We start from the raw sequence: 21,930 nt of genomic DNA on the forward strand, positions 1-21,930 counted from the left end.
ACTTTTTCATTGAATTCATTCATCAATTAACTTACGTTTGAATTCCATGCTCATCAATTAATTTAGGGAGTATGTACGCTCCATATTGTCCAAATAACTTTGAATCGGCGCCCTGTAACGAAGTAGTATCGGTAAATCCGGGACAAATAATGACGAATTTAATGCAAAGTTTGGATTCAAGCTCCTTTTCTGCAAGTGATCTGGTGAAACCGACAACTCCATGTTTGCCGGCAGAATAGACAGGAGCTCTGGAAAATGGAAATAGTCCAGAGATTGAGGACATATTAACGATTAAGGCTAACAAAAATATTTATTTAAATATAAATTATTTATTTAAATATTTTTGACGATTTCGTTTTAAATAAATATTATATTTATTTTTAAATAATTCAGGATTTTTGGAATTTTTCTTCAATGTTTTGAGGGTTTTGCGATTTTTATGTGAAAATTGTCATATATTTTCCGGAAGAACAAACAATTTTGACTCCAAATTTTTGGTCCATAAAATATTTTTTTTTTTATTTTCAATTTTTTATCTTATTGAAAAAATTTCGTAAATATTTTGGCGATTTTTAGCCTTTTTGTAAATATTTCGGACATTTTTCATAAATATTTACGTAAATATTTCCATGGTTTTATCGTAAATATTAAATAAATATTTTGAAGGTTTTTCGTAAATATTTTTGTAAGCCTTATAAACGATTGTTCCGCCGCGCCCACCCTTCGAAATGCTCATATGATCGAGATCTCGATGAATATCGCATAAATAACATGTTGTTAGTCATAGTCAGCGAATCCAATGTTTCTTCGGAGTCATAAGTATTTCCGTATTGTTTATTCAACATTGCAAGTTTCTTTTCCTTCCTCATTGTACTTAGTATATAAGAAGAAGAATAAATGTAACAGGTTGTTAGTTGTGCTTTGACAACCGAAAGTCTTGCGTCTCATTTCTCTTTGTATCTTTGATCTTTGTTCGACCTCTCACATAACACCAAGCTGATGTGAATTCGAGAAAACAACAGACATATATATTATAAAAAATAATACACGAAAGGTATAAATGGAAATATACCAGATTTATCTCGATAGTATAATGCTACCAACCATACTGATTTTTTCAGTATCATACTGATTTTTGGCCAATTTTCGGACAGAAAAATCAGTATACTGAATTCAGTATTTATACAGATTTTTAGACCTGCGTACTGATTTATACTGATTCTTAACCATTGATCAGATGTTGCTCAAATTTATGCAAACTTAAGGGAAAAATCGATTTTTTTTTTATCAATAGCAAAGTTTTGATGAGTTCAAGCGAATCGGCCGAGTAATCGAATTATGTGAGTTGTTATTATTATAATCGAATGTTCGAAACATTCAATGCTTATGCGAGTGTTTCATGAAATATCACGTCAATGTTATTGGCTTCTTATAGACTAAATTTTCGAGGATTTATCTAAAATCTCAAACTAAGTTTTTCGAATACAAAACTTTTGGCAATTCCAGATTTTGACTATCTCAATTATTTTTTGAGTTATCGTGTCAACAAACACCAACGACGACAATGACGACAACGACGGCACACGAACGGAAAAGTGTCTCAAAAAGTGTTTTTCTACGCGTTTCATGAGTTTTTATGATGATCTAAGCTAATTTTGCGAAAAAAAAGTTTTCGGGACCAATTCCTATACTTTCCCTTGACACGTTGTGTACGGAAAAGTAATACTCAAAATCGTGCATTCGTAAGATGTTGAATAAGCATAAGCAATCAGTCAAGAGAATTTAAAATTAATATCGATTCTAATCAATTGATCACAACAAAGAAAAAATCGTTTCATTTTCATCTAAATTTGTCCTAATTAGCTGCTAACTTTCTTGACTAGACATCGTGATGGATCGCTCACTGCATTCTTCGAATCGAAATTAAATGACACATTTAATGTTGGTGAGTTAACAAAGACTGGCGATCATAGATTCGCAGCTTTTTTTATTTTAAAAAACCAGTTTGTGATTTATTATTCAGAAAAAAATGTCGAAGCGAATCGCATTGATAAGGCAATTAGAGAATTTGTGTGAAATATTATTATATTTCACATTGCTATAGTGATACGAATTCGATTTAACTTTTTCAAAATTGTTCGCGTCTTTCGTACAGAAAAAGAAAAAGTTAGGGAATTTCTACAAGAGCACGACATGGATATCGATGTGAGGAACAAACACGAAGAGACTGCCCTGCATATTGCCAGCAAAGGTAAAATACAGTTCGGTTCGATGTGTTGTTGACACACGAACGCGAACACGAATCACATGTATTGGCCAGCCTCTCTGATCGTCTGTACAAACAGATAGGAAACGTCAAACAAGGAAAATAAAGCGGCACCTGGAGACTGGTTGGAGAAATAGAGAATCATGCACATAGTTTGCTATAACAAGTACGCGTCTGTGTTAATGCGTCTGTGTTAGTTCGAACGTTGAAAGTATGACACATTGCACTTAGTCCCCAGGTGCCGCTGTATTGTTTACTATTTTCATGATCAGAAAGGCTAGTGTTGGCTAATTGTAATTGCCGTATACGGTGTCGGATCTGGAACTTCTTCGAAAGCAGTGCCGCCTTGTGAAAATTCTCAATTTTCCGCCCCAATGTATTGAGTTTTCCGAATCAACGTTGTGCCGCTCCGTGAAAATGCACGACTTGCACGTGCCCAGATTCGGCATCGGCTGTATACATATGGTTTCGCTGAGAACCTGAATGATAGAAGATGAAAAAATAGAATCTTTTTTAATAAATATTCTGTTCTTATTCCGGTTAGCTTATGTTGCGATTGTGAAAATTTTGATTGACTGCGGAGCCGATGTGAATTCAAAGAACAAAACACAAGAAACGCCCTTACATCTGGCTTGTATGCGAGGTAAACGTGATGCCGAAAGCATAAATATTAGCTATTGTGAAATTGCGAGTGAAAATTCAAGTAGAAAATTCTTTTTTGTTTTGTTTATTCGTTTATTGATCTAATAGTAAAAAAAATCTCAATGTTCATATGTTACAGATGATGAATGCACGTTCATATTTAAAGAAACTACAAAGCCAAAACATGTCGCTATAATGGAAGGTAACTTTCAATAAAAAATGAATCAAGAATTTCCGTATAAATCGTGAGAACACCTCCCAATCTTACAGCTCGCGTTGAGATTGTAAACCTGCTTGTTGATAACGGTGCAGATGTAAATGACAAAAATGAGAAAGAAGAAACTCCACTTCAGATTTCTGCGATTCAGGGTAAATGATTTGCTATTGATTTACATCTTGATCTAAATTTTGAACTAAAGAGCATCTCAATCGTACCATTTTATCAACTCAGGTTTTGGAGAAGTTGTAGAAAAACTCATCGATAATGGTGCGAACATCAATGTTACTGACCAAGACCGATGGACACCACTCCATCATTTTGCTCGATTAAGTAGTGTCCTCTGAAGCTGGTAGAATCACTAACGAAATTAAACCCATTGTATTTCCTCTCAGACTTCGATGAAACGGTTAAAATGCTCATTGCACGTGGCGCCGATTTGAATTTGAAGAATGATTTGGGACGGACAGCTCTGCTAGAGGCTGCCAGTTGGGGTATTCACCTACAATTTGAGTATCTTTTCAATACTCATTTCCTTTTTAAAATTCGGTACATAGTCAAACGATTGACCAACAATTTCATTGTTTAGGCTGTGATCGAATTTTGAAACTGCTCGTTGAATCTGGCGCCGATGTTGATGCCTGCGATAAAAAAGGATGGACTGCACTTCATATGGCTGCACTCGGAAGTAATTTACAAATTTTTTAACTCGTTCGTTGTAAATAGAAGATTTTAAAATTCTTTTGATTGCATTGAAAATGTAATCAAGTAAAGTGGTTTAAAATTTATAACAGAATATTACGTTACTAAGCTAGTACCGTACAAAAAATCTTGAATATTTCATGTTATTGAGCCATTTTCATACTCTTCTCTTTAGGTCGAATTGTAAATGTAAAACTTCTCATTGAACATGGAGCTGAAGTTAATCTTACTGATAACGATGGCCGCACTCCACTTCATTGGGCAGTGATTGATGGTGAACATCCGAATATTGGTGCAATGAGTAATATTCAAATAGTTTCTATTAATTTTTTTTTTCATCTAGGTCAACAAAAAACTGTGGATATACTTATTGAGAATGACGCCGACGTCAATTTAGCTGATCGATATGGATTGAATGCCAAGGATCTAGCGCTCAAGCATGGTAGCGATTTCATTAGTCTAAAATTTAGTTTGAACATGCTGTTCATTAATTCTTTTTTTTCTAGCCCATCGACAATTGTAAAATGCCGTAGATGCTACAAGATTAGATGTGGGCTATGCCCACGGGAGAGATATATACACATTGACCACATTCACAATATTAAGAGCATATAAACTGAGTCCACTGTACACAATATTACTTTCGCTCTAACAAAAGTAATTCGTTTGACAATAATATACACAGCAAGTTTTGTTGTTGTAATGAGTAACCTAGATTGAGTGTAAAATAACGGTTATAATGGTTTTTGGATGGATTTTGAAAACAGTAAATGTATCTTCTTTAAAAGTTACATTAATAAAGATATACTAGAGATGAAGAAACATAAGTTTTCGTTAAATTAAGCTTATTGAAATTGAAGAAATACTGCAAAATAAAACCAAATAAACGAAGTGCTTTGTGTGGTAAATGAGTGCTAGCACATAATTTTTCATGAAAAAAATGTCATAACATTTCCAAATATCATCATGAAAATTATCAAAATCTCCATGATAAGTACGAACATCGAAATGAATTCCAACAAAATATATCATGAAATATTCCCGAAAATCGTCAATTTTTTTTTTCTAAAATTCGTAATTAAATCTTACGATGTTTTTTTTTTCAACTTTCCCATTAATAGGTCTATGAGCTGGCACGAAATTATTTTATCAAAACTTTGGACGTATTAAAAAACAAATTAACTATAGTCTTATCAGACTGTATCAAAAACCAGCGAAAGAAAGAGGAAAAACCACACACCAAAATTTCGGAGGGGAATGAGTAATCTGGATACAGTGCGAAATAGCAGTTTCAACTGTTTTTGGATGAATTTACACTAATTTTAGAGGAAATTGTGTTATTGCTTATGCGAACGCTCAAGTGGCTACTATTCATATACGTGTCAATACATAGACACGCACTGGTCACCAAATCTGTGCACTTGTATGTATTGAACGAGTTGCTGTGTGCAAAATTTACAATACATACAATTGCACAGACTTGGTGACCAGTGCGTGTCTATGTATTGGCACGTATATGAATAGTAGCCACTTGAGCTTTAGCATAAGCAACAACACATTTTCCCCAAAAATTATTGTAAATTCATCCAAAAACAGTTGAAACCGCTATTTCGCACTGTATCCAGATTACTCATTCCCCTCCGAAAACTTACAGTGCAGACGAAATGAGAGGTATGTTGCGAAATTTCGGAGTTTTTTTGTTCTATCTGGTTAAACTCATGGACGTACAGCGATAATTTGTGACTACGAAATCGGTTAACTTTTCAATTCTATGGGCACTGCCATGTTGAAAATTTACGTGCGATATGGTGTACGCACTCAATAGTTCCACTTATTTCAATAAGGAATCTCTAAAGGTGGCACTGCCACATCGTCATTGACATCGATTCAAATATTGTCAAATATAATAACATTGTTTATATAGGCTTTCATCGCAGTACGCTCATGGACGTCATTAACGTATATAAAAGAAGCTTTTACCATGAGAATACAGTCACTCAGTTGAAAATATTGAACAACTTTGCTTTTTTGGTTGATACAATGTCGTTCAAGGAACAAAATTTTATTGTGATTGGTGGTGCTAAATTGGGTGGTATTGGCTTAAAATTCGTTCAAGAACTGTTTTCCAATGGAGTTGAGGTGAATTGCAACGCGGTTGTCCACAAAACCATTAGTATATTAATACATTTCTCGGTAGAATATTGCAGTGTTCGACATTTCCGATCCGACCGAGGCTATTGCCGAATTGAAGTCCAATTGTCCAGATAAAACAATTCAATTCCATAAAGTTGATGTTCGCAAACAGGCGGAAATTGAAAGTGCCTTCAAAGAGGTGGTGAAAGCATTTGGACACGTTGATGTATTGGCTAATTTCGCTGGAATTTTTAATGAAACAAAACCAACCGATACTATCGAGATAAATCTGGTATATTTCCATTTATACCTTTTGTGTATTATTTTTTATAAAGATAATTTGTTATAAATTCATAAATGAATTTAAAAACGTATTTTATCATTTGAAAATGTCCGTTGTTTTCTCAAATTCACATCAGCTTGGTGTTATTTATGCGACATTCGTCGGAATCGATCATATGAGCATTTCGAAAGGTGGACGCGGTGGAACAATCGTTAATATGTCCTCAAAGGCTGGACTATTTCCATTTTCCAGAGGTCCTGTCTATTCTGCCAGCAAACATGGAGTTGTCGGTTTTACCAGATCACTTGCAGAAAAGGAGCTTGAATACGAACTTGGCATTAAATTCGTCATTATTTGTCCCGGATTAACCGATACTACTTTGTTACAGGGCACCGATTCAAAGTTTTTCGGACAATGTGGAGCGTACATACTCCCTAAATTAATTAATGAGCGTGGAATTCAAACGTGGAATGTTTGAATTCGTATCTATTCCCATTCTTTTTAGTGTCGACCAATGTGCCAAAAATATCGTGGATGTATTGAAAAAATCAGACAATGGATCGGCATGGATTTTAAGTAAAGGAGAACAGCAAAAAGTGAACTTTTAACTTCAATTAAATGCAATTGTCGAATTTTTATGAAAACTACTCTGTCCAATCTTTGAAATAAATGTTACGATTTCAAGCTGTTTCACATTTTTGTACAACAGTTTTTTGTTACAAGTTATTGTGTGATAAATGATTTTTTAGTATTTATGTTATATAAGGGCTAAATTGCTAAAGACGATGATAATGTACTCAACGGCATTTGAAAGCTATTCAAATCTAATCTAATCTTAGTTTATGTAATTTCAAGTGTGAAATGCACGAAAAAACAATATGGCAAACTGTGAAGAAAAAATAAACAAATACGTATAATTCGAGAGAGATTGGAGTGTGCGCCATCCACGCCAAACGCGTCACAATCATGCCAAAGGAAAGTGTCAGTACCAATAAGATGTGTTATCATTTCTCATAATTTGAACCAAGCACACAAACTTCTTGTTCAAATTTTTGTTTGAAATTGTTGACGGTATCAATTTAAGCACGTTCGCCACAGATGCGACGAGCCAATTGGATGTCAAAATATGCATCAAATGAATTCAATTATTTCAATAAAATTGAAAATAAATCAATTTTCTTAGTTTTTTTTTCTCTATAGTATTAAAATATAAGTCAAAACCTATTATTTGAATAGTTTACAGCCGTAATTTGTAGCAGAACATTTAGAATTTTCAAAAAGATTCTTTTGAAAGAGTCTCTTTTGAAAAACTCTTTCGATTGAATCGATGAAGGCTCTATCGAGCGGATGGGAAAATTTAAACCCCGTTTATTTGTGATAACACAGTCAGTTGGTTACAAATTTTCAACTACTTTGCTTTTTTGATGATACAATGGAATTGAAAGAATAAAATGTTGATGTGTTTGGTTAATTTTGATTGGTGGTGTTATCAAAATGAATCTGTTTACATTTAAATTTACTATTAATTTTTGATAGATTTCATAGATTGGAGTAGAGCATATGGGAAGTTTGAAAGGTAGATGTGGCAGAGCAAGTTTATATGATCTCAATTTGTGAACTAGATCCATTCTTCTGGGGTCTTCTCTATTGTGACAGCAAACATAAAGTTGTCAGTATTACTAGATCACTTTTAGAGATGAAGCTTAAATCTGAACTTGGCATTGATTATTACGATTCAACGGTATGCAGTGCAACCATTACTTCTACAAAGCACTTGTGAGACTTTTGATCCTTGAACTCCATTGAATCAACAGATAAAGCAACGTTGTTCAATATTTTCAACCAAGTGACTGTATTCTCATGGTAAAACGTCTTTTATACACACAACTGTACAGTTAAACTTTATGACACAAATAAACGTGATAACCATGGCGTAAAATAAGAAAATTTTAGAGTAGCCCGTAGAAGAAAAATTAAAGTAACATTTTTATTAGGTCCTCTTAATAACTAAACATTTTGAATGAATGGACATTGATTGCAACACAAACTGAAATACGAGTTTAATGAATGATTTGTTTATAACGTAACGAATAAATGGCTTGACAACTTTAATTAAATCTCCATCGACTTGAAACCGAGTTTGAAGAAAATCGTTGAGTGTTTGCAAAATATCGCGACGAATTTCATTGAAACTTTGTTTTCCTATTGGACGAATTCCCGTAGTTGTCAACATTTCGAAGCCTTTTAAAAATATTTTCTCGTCTTGCTCAATTAACGTAGATCGAAATGTTTTCGACCATCCATCAATCAAATCATTATTTACCAAATCACTTAATGATGTCTTCAGCTGCGCAACGTATTTCACCAACGATAAATGGTCTTACCGTAGTAAGACGAACTTTTTCGCAGTGGGATCCAAATACTCTCTATATTCAGTGATCTGTTTCACAATCAATCCAAATAATAAACAACCAAATTGATTATGTTTTAATATTATTATTTGAATCTTTATTTAATGAGAATCGATTTTTTTTGAAATTTCATTTCAATAAACATTAGTTTGTTGGTTTGTTTCGATAAAAAGTTAAGGTTGACTTTTATCTGGAAATACAGTAATTGTTCCACTGACAAAAATGTTGACAAGGTGTTGTCGAAGTGGCTTCGTTGTGTTCACTTCATTTTCTATTTCAAAACATAATTTACGTTGGCATGGATCTAAGTCGAATAGTAGCGAAGTGACGTTGGCGATTGCAAAAACACCGCATGATGTAAGGTCTGGTTGTTGCGTTGCTGTTCTCCGGGGCCGAAAGATCTTGTTGTCGTCGGGATAAATCAATTCGAGTATTGCTCTTTGGCCGCTGGTTATAGGGCCAAACAAGCTGTTGTATAAAAAAATTATTTCTTAATATTAAAATGGCTGGTTACAAAAACGTCTAAAAATAAAACAAAATCGTCTAAAAAAAATGACAATTTCGTCTAAAGCAAATGGTCCCTTTTTTTAACAAATTCGTCTAAAATAATTTTTTAAAAATGACAAAATCATCTAAATATGTGACAATTTTTTTCTTAACAAAATCGGGTTTTAAAATAACAAAATCGTCTAAATACGAGCTTTCTGAAAAAATTGACAAAAACGCCTAAAACCCTCCAAAAACGTCTATTAACAAAATGTTTATTTAAAATGACAAAATCGTCTAAAACACTCTCAAAAATCACAAATTCATATTATATTTTCGTGCTAAAAAAAATCGCCCGAAATATGCCAAAAACGACTATCAACGAATAGTATTTAAAATGACAAAATGATATAAATCCCAATTTTTTCCAATATCTTCTTTATTTTTTGCTTCAAGAACCACACATTTTGCCGAATATTCATTCGATTGTTTTTATTTTTTTCTTCACAACACATTGCATATGAGCTTAGTTTGATTCCAATATTCATAATAAATTTGTGTGTTTAAACGCAACACATTTCTCTACATTTTATTAGAAATTGCTTTATGTTTGTAGGTGAAGAATAGTGTGTTGAAAAGTCACTTCAAAGCCTTTGGTCAAATTGAAAAGTTTTCGTTCAATAAGCGATCACGATACATCTTCGGTTCAATTTTGTACAAATCCACGAGTAGTGCAACCGCTTGCTTGACCAAAAGATTGCATCATGTTGGTGAGCAACAAATGGAAGTGAATCCGGGTGACACTTGGACACAACCGTCTGAATCGAATGAGTCACATAACATGCCATTGGCGACTAATATTCTGAAAATCAAAGATGATACTTTGGTTGTGATTTTTAAGCAGCTAACATGTTTGGATTTGGTGGCACTTTATGATACATGCAAAAAATTCAGAGAAATTGCTTGCCAGGTTTTTGGGGAGGAGCACACAACGGTGGATTTAACTCAACAAAAGATGACATTGCACAAGATTCGAAAACTGTTGTTGACATTCGGCAAAAACATTCTGTGCTTGCGAATCGATTCATCGTTGTTTTCAACGACGGGCGTTAGACTTCTTGACTTGATTATTCGGAACTGCCCTTCATTACGCAGTTTGACGCTGGTACGATTTCAACTACAACAAGGTAGCTTTGATGGTGCCAATCACTTCTTCCCACACATCGAAATGCTTCATTTGGATTATTGCGATCTGAGCGACAATATATACAACGTGTTCAAATTTTGCCGAAATCTACGAAGCCTTCGTGTATTCCAGCCCTATGGCGATATTAAAGGTAACTGCTTCCGAGTCCGTATGCCAGCCCTCACAAAATTGGAGCTCATCTCACAGCAAAGGCTTTCAAAATCAAACATCAATGAAATGTTAAAAAAGAATTCGCAGTTGATCGAAGTCATTATTGGATACAACAATCGCGTATTCAAGTCTGCTGAAGATTTCAATAAAAATTATTAATTTTGAATTTATGCGATATTCATCGAGATCGATCATATGAGCATTTCGAAGGGTGGACGTGGCGGAACAATCGTTAATATGTCCTCAAGGGTTGGACTATTTCCATTTTCCAGAGCTCCTGTCTATTCTGCCAGCAAACATGGAGTTGTCGGTTTCACCAGATCACTTGCAGAAAAGGAGCTTGAATCCGAACTTGGCATTAAATTCGTCATTATTTGCCCTGGATTAACCGATACTACTTTATTACAGGGCGCCGATTCAACGGTACGTACATACTCCCTAAATTAATTGATGAGCATGGAATTTAAACGTAAGTTAATTGATGAATGAATTCAATGAAAAAGTGAATGTTTGAATTCGTATCTACTCCATTCTTTTAAGTGTCGACCAATGTGCCAAAAATATCGTGGATGTATTGAAAAAATCAGATAATGGATCGGCATGGATATCAGCAGAAAGTGAACTTTTAACATCACTATAAAACCAATTAAATGCATTTGTCGAATTTGTATGAAAATTACTTTGTCAAACGATTAATAGATGCGAATTGAAAATGAAATTTATTAACCTTCAAACCGTAAAATGTATTTTCTAACGTTGTTCGAGAAATCGGTGCCTGGGTATATGGGCTTAGGCCCATAATACATTTAAAATGGGAAATGTCAGTTTTTTCTTGAATTTTTATTTTTGAATGTAAATATTTCAGTATTTATTGATCGCAAAAGAATGGAAATTATTTGAAATGTGATGAAAGTCATAATAAATATTCTTACCTCCGTAAGACGAACTTTTCCGCACCGTTTTCATAGCGTTCAGCTTTTATTCAGATTTTGCCTAGGAAATTTATAAGAATTTTCAGAAAAAAACAACAGTACGTTCATGTATTTTATGGAAAATTGTATTATGATTCCGAAAATCTTGATGTTGGGTATTCAAATGAAATAAAACGTCTGATTGTCTTTATTGTTGTCCGAATACTGAAAAAATTGGAACAGAATATGACGAGTTGAAAAAAATACAACTTAAAATAACCACATTTTTCTTGACCAGAATCATAACGCGTCTTTCTTTTACATTGTATTTATATGGCAGCCCTTCGAATCTATAGAACCACATGAATGAGCGATGGATTGATTTGAAACTCTCATACAAAAGCGCGATTTTTAACAAAATTAAGAACAAAAAAATGCAAGAAATTTTGAATTATTATACAGATTTGATACGAAAAATGTAGGTTAAAGGGTGCTAGGTTGTTGCTGGGCCCCTATTATTTTGATGAAATAAATCGAGCGGGAGTGATAAAATCAACCTGGGGAGCCTATTTTGGGTACCTCCCGAACAAAAGTTCGATTTTTTGAAGGTTTTTCATAGGCTAGGTATCCTAGGGTACATCTGGGGTGGCTGAAAATGTAATTGTTTTCAAGTCTAACGAAGCACAAACGTTTGGTACTTGCAGAATTTCATTTCCTATTCTGGTATTTGAGCAATCGTGCTAACAAATTTTTGCGTTCAGCGTACAGCGTACAGGGTACGACACACCCACATTAACATAGCAAAATAACCACTATATCGTGCTTTTTGGTGTCGAAAATGGATAGAAAAATGGTTTTTTGGGGTACCTAGGTTTTGGAGTGATTACAATACTTTTACTCACGACATGGGCATGCAAAAAAGTAAAAAATCGAAATATGAAAGATAACAGCAAGTTTTTTGGAATTTTTTCAATAAAGTGGGGATTGCAATGTTGATCTCTTCACAAAAATGAAGGCAAAAACATATACATACAGATTCAACTATGGCCGATTTTGACGTAAAAAATTGAGCAACGCCGTAGCCAGAAAAAAAAATTGGAGGGTGCAAAATCGAAATTTTTCTTTTGTTGCACCTTTGAAACCCGATTTTGCACCCGATTTTGTTGCACCTTTGAGATTTTTGGAGGGTGCAACGCACCCATTGCGCCGGCCTGGCTACGGCGCTGAAATTGAGATTTTGAACGGCAAGTTGGATCAAAAAGTTATGTATATCACTAGAAAGGTCTTGAAAAGTAGATGTCATTTTTGGTATAAAACTTCAAAATAGGCCGGCATTTGGCCAATACTTGACCGTTGGAATTTTTTGACCAAAATTGATAAAATGGCCATATTTTGATAAAATGATGATCGATTTTGAGGTTTTATAATTCAAATTACATGTACTTTTCAAGATCTTACCAATGATGTTTATTTCATAGTCCCCACATTAATTTTTATACGCACTTTGTTGAAAAATGTATATGGACAAAGAGGCACCCATTTCAGCGCATCACACATGTTTACGCGAATATGTGGTAAGCTAGTGCGCGATTTACATAAAGCTATTGCAGCGACCATAAAATATATGTATTTCATAAAGTTTATCAAGCTCTTTCCAAGTTTATGCAAAGTGTTGAACTTTTGTTCAAGCTCTACCATCTAAATGTACAGTAAAATAATTTACGGCCACGACGTAAGATGGCGTTTTTTCTGGTCAAAAAAGTTGCAATATCCCATTGGCGATTTATGATAGGAAATAATTAAGATATTAGCATTCAAAGTTGGTTTTGGGCACACAGTGCCCAATTTACGGTTTGAAGGTTAATCAAATCGACAACGGAACCAAGTTCCAAGAAATTTTTTTATGAAACATACGAACTGTACTTGTTTTTGGAACGTGCAAGATAACGCTTAATGATTTATAACAAGATTTGCCATACATCATACGATCAATAAAAGACGTTTTACCATGGGAATACAGTCAATTAGTTGAAAATAGTGAACAAAGTTACTTTTTCGGTTGATAAAATGTCGTTCAAGGAACAAAATTGTGTTGTGGTTGGTGGTGCTAAATTGGGTGGTATTGGATTGAAATTCGTTCAAGAACTTTTATCCGATGGAGTTGAGGTGAATTGCTACACGATTGTTCACAAAACCGAAATATATTGACACATTTCTCGGTAGAATATTGCAGTGTTCGACATTTCCGATCCGACCGAGGCTATTGCCGAATTGAAGTCCAGTTGTCCAGATAAAACAATTCAATTCCATAAAGTTGATGTTCGCAAACAGGCGGAAATTGAAAGTGCCTTCAAAGAGGTGGTGAAATCATTTGGACACGTTGATGTATTGGCTAATTTCGCTGGAATTCTTAATGAAACAAAACCAACCGACACTATCGAGATAAATCTGGTATATTTCCATTTATACCTTTCGTGTATTATTTTTTATAAAGATAATTTGTTATAAATTCATAAATGAATTTAAAAACTTATTTTATCATTTGAAAATGTCCGTTGTTTTCTCGAATTCACATCAGCTTGGTGTTATTTATGCGACATTCGTCGGAATCGATCATATGAGCATTTCGAAAGGTGGACGCGGCGGAACAATCGTTAATATGTCCTCAAGGGTTGGACTATTTCCATTTTTCAGAGCTCCTGTCTATTCTGCCAGCAAACATGGAGTTGTCGGTTTCACCAGATCACTTGCAGAAAAGGAGCTTGAATCCGAACTTGGCATTAAATTCGTCATTATTTGTCCTGGATTAACCGATACTACTTTATTACAGGGCGCCGATTCAAAGTTATTCGGACAATGTGGAGCGAACATACTCCCTAAATTAGTTGATGAGCGTGGAATTCAAACGTAAGTTAATTGATGAATGAATTCAATGAAAAAGTGAATGTTTGAACGCATATCTATTCCCATTCTTTTTAGTGTCGACCAATGTGCCAAAAATATCGTGGATGTATTGAAAAAATCAGACAATGGATCGGCATGGATTTTAATTAAAGGAGAACAGCAAAAAGTGAACTTTTAACTTCAATTAAATGCAATTGTCGAATTTTTATGAAAACTACTCTGTCCAATCTTTGAAATAAATGTTACGATTTCAAGCTGTTTCACATTTTTGTACAACAGTTTTTTGTTACAAGTTATTGTGTGATAAATGATTTTTTAGTATTTATGTTATATAAGGGCTAAATTGCTAAAGACGATAATAATGTACTCAACGGCATTTGAAAACTATTCAAATCCAATCTAATCTTAGTTTATGTAATTTCAAGTGTGAAATGCACGAAAAAACAATATGGCAAATTGTGCAGAAGAAAAAAAAGAAATACGTATGATTGGAGTGTGCGCCATCCACGCCAAACGCGTCACAATCATGCCAAAGGAAAGTGTCAGTACCAATAAGATGTGTTATCATTTCTCATAATTTGAACCAAGCACACAAAATTCTTGTTCAAATTTTTGTTTGAAATTGTTGACGGTACCAATTCAAGCACGTTCGCCACGGATGCGACGAGCCAATTGGATGTGAAAATATGCATCAAATGAATTCAATTATTTCAATAAAATTGAAAATAAATCAATTTTCTTAGTTTTTTTTCTCTATAGTATTTAAATATAAGTCAAAACCTATTATTTGAATAGTTTACAGCCGTAATTTGTAGCAGAACATTGAGAATTTTCGAAAAGATTCTTTTGAAAGAGTCTCTTTTGAAAAACTCTTTCGATTGAATCGATGGACGCTCTATCGAGCGGATGGGAAAATTTAAACCCTGTTTATTTGTGATAACACAGTCAGTTGGTTACAAATTTTCAACTACTTTGCTTTTTTGATGATACAATGGAATTGAAAGAACAAAATGTTGATGTGTTTGGTTAATTTTGATTGGTGGTGTTATCGAAATGAATCTGTTTACATTTAAATTTACTATTCATTTTTGAAATTGCGGCTTGGTGTTATTTAGATGACGACCATTCCACACCAAGCGGGACAAAATTTGCAAGTGACCTCTCCGATTTCGCTCAAACTTGGTGTATAAACTTCTTATGGCCAAAAACTCGCAAAGCCAAAAAATTAGGATGACCTTCCCCACCTGATGAAGAGTTAGGGTGACCCAAATTCTTCGTCGAAAATTAGCCTTAGAATGGTCAATCTAAGATACTTTTTGAACCTTGCCATTACTTCAAATATAACTCGGGAGATCGAGTGTCCAAATATACTGAAATAAGCTGTTAGCATGTGGTTGGACTTTTTAATCTGCAGCATCAATATGAGTATCATTTGAAGTCTTAATTCAATTTTAAACAGGTCATTCTTAGGCTAATTTTCGACGAAGAATTCGAAAATGCAATCGTTTGTGGCCAAAAATGAGGTCCGGTGCCTTGATTTGGGCAGTTGTGGTGAGATTGTGCGATTTTTTCACCCTTTTTCTTTAATATTAGCCTCCTCAATGCCAAATTTGAGCCATTTAAGATATATAAGTTATATGCCAAAAGAAACTAGAGACCAGGCGCTACATTTTAGAAACACACAGCACCTGCGTTGTTGCCTTAGAAGCCGTTTAAAATGGTTGCATACTTGCAGGAGCATGATTTTTCAAACTGCTGACTTCGATTTGGGGCAGAAGAGAGGGTTTCATGAAGTTAAAATGTTCTACACATAGGCAGGATTTTTTACGAGCTTTCCGAATATCATAGTGGTTTGGTGGTGAAAAAGCATTTTTCGGGGTTTCAATCAAGGCAAACTTGTTTGTTTGAAACTTTAACCACACCAATATTGCTGCTTTATTGTACTATCGATTTTAACATTGTGTCAGAAAAAGCACCTCAAGTTTTATGTGTTCTAAATTACTAACGGTATAGATATTGAGTAGAATTTTTAGCACTACATGGAATGTAGAATACATGGAATATAGGCTATTGCATTTGTTTTTTTTCCCAAGAAATTTTTAAGACTCTTTAGGCCATTTTTTTGGACCGAAAATTAATTCTTTTTTCTATACAAACTTCTAATTTGAAATAAAGCAATTACGCCTAATTACAAAAATATAATAATGTCATGTTCATGTAATTCATGTTTGCGATAACTCAAAAAAAAAAATTCATATCATTTTTATTCTCAATGTGAAATAATGTACAATCCACGTTCACATTATCATTCCCAAAATCAAAATAATATAATTAATAAAACCATAATTTATTTAATTAATATATATTAATATTTATTTATGTATCCATATGATTAATAACTAAATTTTTTAATGTTTCTCTTACATATTTAATTTTTTCAAAGTACGGCAATTTAGTGAAAGATTTGTCTAATGAACTTTTTGTCTGGGTCGAACATTATTGATTTTGATAAAAATAATTTTCATAAAATACAGAAATGTATACTTCGATTGAAACTACATTCCATGTAGTGCTTGAATGAATAATTTGATGGGAAAATCAAATTAACAGTTATCTCAAACATGAATTACATGAACATGACATTATTACTTTACCGCAAACTTGGTTTGTTAGGTAAAGTATTGGTTTTACTAGCCAAAATTTCATGACATCTCCACTTTCGGACCACTATAACGTCACGCCAAACTTGAAAAAGCACATATCTGTACCCTAGGCAATATAGATGGGATCAAATCCTATCGATCAAGACCTACCCAATGAGGAATGTGTACAATATCTGTAACAATTTTGTAATGAAAATGTACACAGTGTGTGCCCCCCCATATATCTACCCCCAAAAACATGTTGTTTACTATGAAATATGTGCAAAATAGCGATGTGCGTATGGCGTCGTTCGCGTTCGCGTCCGAGCTTTTTGTCCGCCGATTATCTCAAAAAGTTGACAAGATAATTGAGATCTGTAAGAACCAAAAGTTTTGGCATGTCGAGACAAAGCTTCGGATTGATTTTGAGCCCATTCTGATTTACCCATTTCGTACCATAAGCCTCCGACTGAGGACCTGAAAAACCTTGAAAAATGACACTTTTGTACGGGAAGTACCCGAAAAAAGCATTTTTCGGGGTTTCAATCAAGGCAAACTGATGTTTTTTTGCAAAAATAATGGGAGTCTGTGAACAACCGAACACCTACTTGCCCATAAATTTGGTCCAAAATCGACATTTCTTGAAATTTTCCTCGAAAAATAGACTTTTATATGAAAAATCACACAGAAAGCCATTTTTTATGGTTTTGGTCGAACCAAACTGATATTTTTTTGTAAAAATATTGGGATTTGTCCAACAATCAAGCACTTAATTGCCCATAAATTTGGTCCGAAATCGACATTTTTTTAAAATTTCGTTCGAAAATGACACTTTTGTATGGAAAATGGTCGAAATAGTTATATTTTAAGGTCAAAAACGCTATGAAAAAAGGGTCCATTGAAATTTTGGTTAAACATTAAGCGGGAGGTAAACTAAATTGCTGCGGAGCGGAAAAGTTTGGATTACGTATGTAATTCGTTTTATTTTCTCTCCGTTTAGTTTGTTTGATTGTGATTACGGTTTTGAGAGGCGGATCCACGGTAAATTAAAACTATTTCTGTGTCAACATATATTATTAGGTGGATAGGACGAATCCATTTTTGCTTGGAATATTGTGCAGGTAAATGGTGATCAAACTGCGGCAGATGAACACTTTGTTCACAATCTTAGGTGCAAAAAATACGATCGTCATCAAAAATCAGGCCACCGAAGAGTTGGTGACGGTGGTGAGACTACATACAAGAAAATTCAGTCATCGCATATTATTGGATCCATTCAGCTAGGAATTCAACATAGTGTATGTATCAATTTGCGAACAACGCAACGATCCGTTTTTGAATTACACATTTTCGGGATTCATTTATTTAAAAAAATTCTATCCATTTAATGGTGTAGGTTTGCAGTTTAGTATCGAAACCAAAAGAAGACCTGTTGATGAACGATTTTGGGAATTTCGAAACCATATTATTCCCACCGGAAGGTTCATCGCTAACACCTGCACACCATTATGCTAGGTTTAATTTTAAGAACTATGCTCCCACTGCATTCAGATACTTTCGTGGAATGTTCGGTATCCAACCGGATGATTTTGTGGTATGCATTCATTCATTTAAATAATTATCACTGACAATTTTGTTAACTCGCATTCGCGGAATAGTTGAACTAATTAATGTAATAAATGCAAACAAACACAAAAAACAAACGTTTTCATCGAATTTCAGACGTCTTTGTGTTCAGCACCGTTCCGAGAATTGCCAAACACTGGTTCATCTGGTCAATATTCTACTTAACCATTGACGATGAGTTCATCATCAAAACGGTACAACACAAAGAGGGTGAATTCTTACGGAAACTATTACCCGGATACTACATGAATCTAAATCAAAATCCACGTACACTCCTTCCCAAATTCTTCGGCTTATATTGTTTTCAATTCAATGGCAAGAATGTCCGTTTAGTTGTAATGAACAATCTGTTGCCATCATCCGTAAAAATACACCAGAAATACGATCTGAAGGGTTCCACATACAAACGAAAGGTGAGTTAGTCGAAAAATGTGCATCGAAACCCCAGCAAAAACGAAGTTGTATTTGGAAAAATTGAATTGAAATTTGGATTCAAATTTCAGCTCAATGCAGAAGAACGTGCCAAATCATCGTCAACATACAAAGATTTAAATTTTATTGAACAACATCCGAACGGTATATTCCTCGAATCGGATACGTACGATACATTGATGAATGCGATACAACGTGATTGTCGTGTACTAGAATCATTCGGAATTATCGACTACTCATTGCTGGTTGGTGTACATAATTTGGATTTAGCAATTAGAGAAAAACAGGAAAAAAACAAATCGACCACTGCACGTGAATTCCGACCTAAGTACCCTTTCAAAAGAGGATGAATCCGATTTGGTGTATATATCGGATTTGGAGAATGAATCTGGTTTGGAGGATTTATCCGATTTGGAGCATGTGCCGAAAGCCGATCAATTCATAGCACATGAACGTCATCAGGAGGAAGGTGAAAGGCATGGTAACGCAGTAGTGGCGGTGGCAAAAACATTAAACCGAAGCAAAAGAATCAATCGACAGCGACTGATCGAATATTCAACTACAATAGAAAACATACAGGCGCACAGTGGACCGATCGATGTTATACCGTAAGTAAACACTGACACGCATTCTTATTTATATACAAAATAAGCAATAAAAAATGAACAGAGCAGCACGATGAAAATCGAATGCGGCAGCAATAACATCAACAACAATTTGATAATTTAATTTTTCACATAAATAATGTCATAATTTTTGTCTACGCTTGATAGACCTGGCGGAATTCCAGCACGCAATGAGAAAGGCGAACGATTGCTACTATTCATCGGCATAATTGATATATTACAATCGTTCCGTTTGAAGAAAAAACTAGAGCATGCATACAAAAGTATGGTGCATGATGGGGTAAGCATAATTACAAATTATATATGACACCCATAGAATGAAAGAACAACTTATGAGCTATTCATCCATAACTGAGACGGAAAAATGCTTAGAGCAAAAAGGAGACAAATAAAGTTGCGAGCAAAAGTGTCGCAACTCAGCATTGAGCGGAAAAGACGTTTTTTGCATTTTTCCCGCTGATGGAAATAGATAACGATTAGGTGTCTTCAGCTTATTTGTAGTTCTTCTTTTAATTTTGCTCGCAACTTTATTTGTCTCTTTTTTTTTGCTCCAAGTTTTTTTCCGTCTCAGTTATAGAACAAGAACTCACAAGTTGTTCTTTCATTCTATGGGTGTCATATTAGACTGTTCCGTTTCCGACAAAAATGAAATTTCTTTGTGTGCAACTAGCCTATTTGTTGCGAAATAGTCCAAAAAGAAAAACCAAGATGAAAACTGCACTAACTCATGGGATTGGGAGTGAGCTCAACGCGTGTGCAGCTCAAAACAAGGGAAAATTGCGATTTTTGACATTTTACTTACAATTTACTCGCTAAGACCAAACCTTTTATCATACTTTTTGGTTTGTGGCGGTGAGAATGAACAAACACAACACAACACAAATAAATAATACCCAATCGATTTCATATTGAAATATCCTCAATTTTATTGTAAAAAGACAGTTTTTTAAAGAAAAATTATGAATGTTCAGCTTTTTTTGCGTTTCTGATCAATTATTTTGTCTCAACAGGGATTTTTAATTAGTTTTTTTTATAAATACGTATGAAAACATGTTTTTCACCATTACCTAACCTAAATCAGCCTTGTTGATGGATGGATACATTGTGTTATACTCTTGAACAACATTTATTATGAACTGTTTATCATTGTCATCTTTGCTTAGAATCGAATTATATTGACTGAACAATTTAACAGCCCTTTCAGCTGAATCGTTTACAACGTGAACGTGCTCGAATATTTCTTTTGCTTTTTTGTAGCTTGCATCGTCATTCCATTCCTCAGGATCAAGCGAAAGAAAGTCAGTTGGTGCGTCAAAACGTTTGAAAACCTCTCTTGTATTGAATGAAACGAAATCATTAATTTGCTTGCTGTTAAATGTCGATTTTATATCTGCTTCTGTTGCTTTCAACAATTTTTGAGATTTCTGCTCCTTGCTCAATGCGTACAGCATTCGTCTCTTTTCATCTATTGGTATTTCTTCATCAAAGAACGCCATTCCAACTGTTTCGTTGGACAAGTAGCAAAGATGGCCGCTCATTTTGGACACAATTAAATCAGAAATTGTTTTGTCAATACTAGCATAGTCAATACCACCTTTGATGAATTCGAGGTCAATTCGAGGAGCCTTCGTTGCTGATGGAGCTTGAAACCAGGTTTTCACATATAAGCGTACTAAGAATATGCAAACGTCTCGAATGCCATTGTATTCATTTCCCTTGAATTCGAATTGGTCTCTCAATAGAAAAATTTTTTGGGCACCAATTCCTTTTGCCATCCATCTCGCGTGGGAAATAGCACCTGGCTTCTTCACTTCATTTCCTTTTGGCAATTGTCCACCCAGAAAAATTACAACAAGCTCTAGAAATTCGCGGTAATCGTCGCGACAATGTGATTTTTCCAAATTGACCAAACAAAATGTGACCATTTCTTCGGCGAGCTCAGGAGTGATATGTGTTTCGACGACAAGATCTTCCATACCCGATTTAAACAGATGTGTTTGCATTTGTTTCCAATTGGCTTTTAATCGGTTGAATATATCGATTGGGTATTATTTATTTGTGTTGTGTTTGTTCATTCTCACCGCCACAAACCAAAAAAGCGAGTAAATTGTAAGTAAAATGTCAAAAATCGCAATTTTCCCTTGTTTTGAGCTGCACACGCGTTGAGCTCACTCCCAATCCCATGAGTTAGTGCAGTTTTCATCTTGGTTTTTCTTTTTGGACTATTTCGCAACAAATAGGCTAGTTGCACACAAAGAAATTTCATTTTTGTCGGAAACGGAACAGTCTAAT

General features: G+C 34.5%; 4 protein-coding genes across 4 annotated transcripts; all 4 read left to right on the forward strand.

The window, feature by feature from the left end:
• Positions 1-2,079: 2,079 nt before the first annotated feature.
• On the forward strand, positions 2,080-4,863 carry LOC129572239 (serine/threonine-protein phosphatase 6 regulatory ankyrin repeat subunit A-like). Its single transcript, XM_055452185.1, has 10 exons — positions 2,080-2,251; positions 2,811-2,909; positions 3,048-3,110; positions 3,179-3,277; positions 3,360-3,458; positions 3,521-3,619; positions 3,715-3,813; positions 4,003-4,101; positions 4,171-4,269; positions 4,334-4,863. The coding sequence occupies exons 1-10, from the start codon at positions 2,194-2,196 to the stop codon at positions 4,348-4,350; spliced, it is 831 nt and encodes a 276-aa protein (XP_055308160.1). The 5' UTR covers positions 2,080-2,193; the 3' UTR covers positions 4,351-4,863.
• Positions 4,864-5,800: 937 nt separating this feature from the next.
• LOC129572237 (15-hydroxyprostaglandin dehydrogenase [NAD(+)]-like) lies at positions 5,801-6,933 on the forward strand. Its single transcript, XM_055452183.1, has 3 exons — positions 5,801-5,966; positions 6,025-6,252; positions 6,380-6,933. Exons 1-3 carry the CDS (start codon positions 5,868-5,870, stop codon positions 6,719-6,721), a joined length of 669 nt encoding a protein of 222 aa, XP_055308158.1. The 5' UTR covers positions 5,801-5,867; the 3' UTR covers positions 6,722-6,933.
• A 6,512-nt stretch (positions 6,934-13,445) lies between these two features.
• Positions 13,446-14,555, forward strand: LOC129572238 (alcohol dehydrogenase 1-like). The gene is made up of 4 exons (XM_055452184.1): positions 13,446-13,574; positions 13,632-13,859; positions 13,987-14,315; positions 14,388-14,555. The coding sequence occupies exons 1-4, from the start codon at positions 13,476-13,478 to the stop codon at positions 14,488-14,490; spliced, it is 759 nt and encodes a 252-aa protein (XP_055308159.1). The 5' UTR covers positions 13,446-13,475; the 3' UTR covers positions 14,491-14,555.
• A 1,275-nt stretch (positions 14,556-15,830) lies between these two features.
• Positions 15,831-19,945, forward strand: LOC129572240 (phosphatidylinositol 4-phosphate 5-kinase type-1 alpha-like). Its single transcript, XM_055452186.1, is given in 8 exon segments — positions 15,831-15,863; positions 18,076-18,252; positions 18,351-18,548; positions 18,677-18,728; positions 18,731-18,993; positions 19,084-19,318; positions 19,422-19,620; positions 19,786-19,945. Coding segments are annotated over 8 exon segments (1,317 nt in total).
• The last annotated feature ends 1,985 nt before the right edge of the window (positions 19,946-21,930 follow it).

The sequence above is a fragment of the Sitodiplosis mosellana genome, unplaced genomic scaffold, assembly GCF_009176505.1.
Source record: "Sitodiplosis mosellana isolate CC-2019 unplaced genomic scaffold, AAFC_SMos_1.0 Smas_scaffold_4538, whole genome shotgun sequence".
NCBI lineage: Eukaryota > Metazoa > Arthropoda > Insecta > Diptera > Cecidomyiidae > Sitodiplosis > Sitodiplosis mosellana.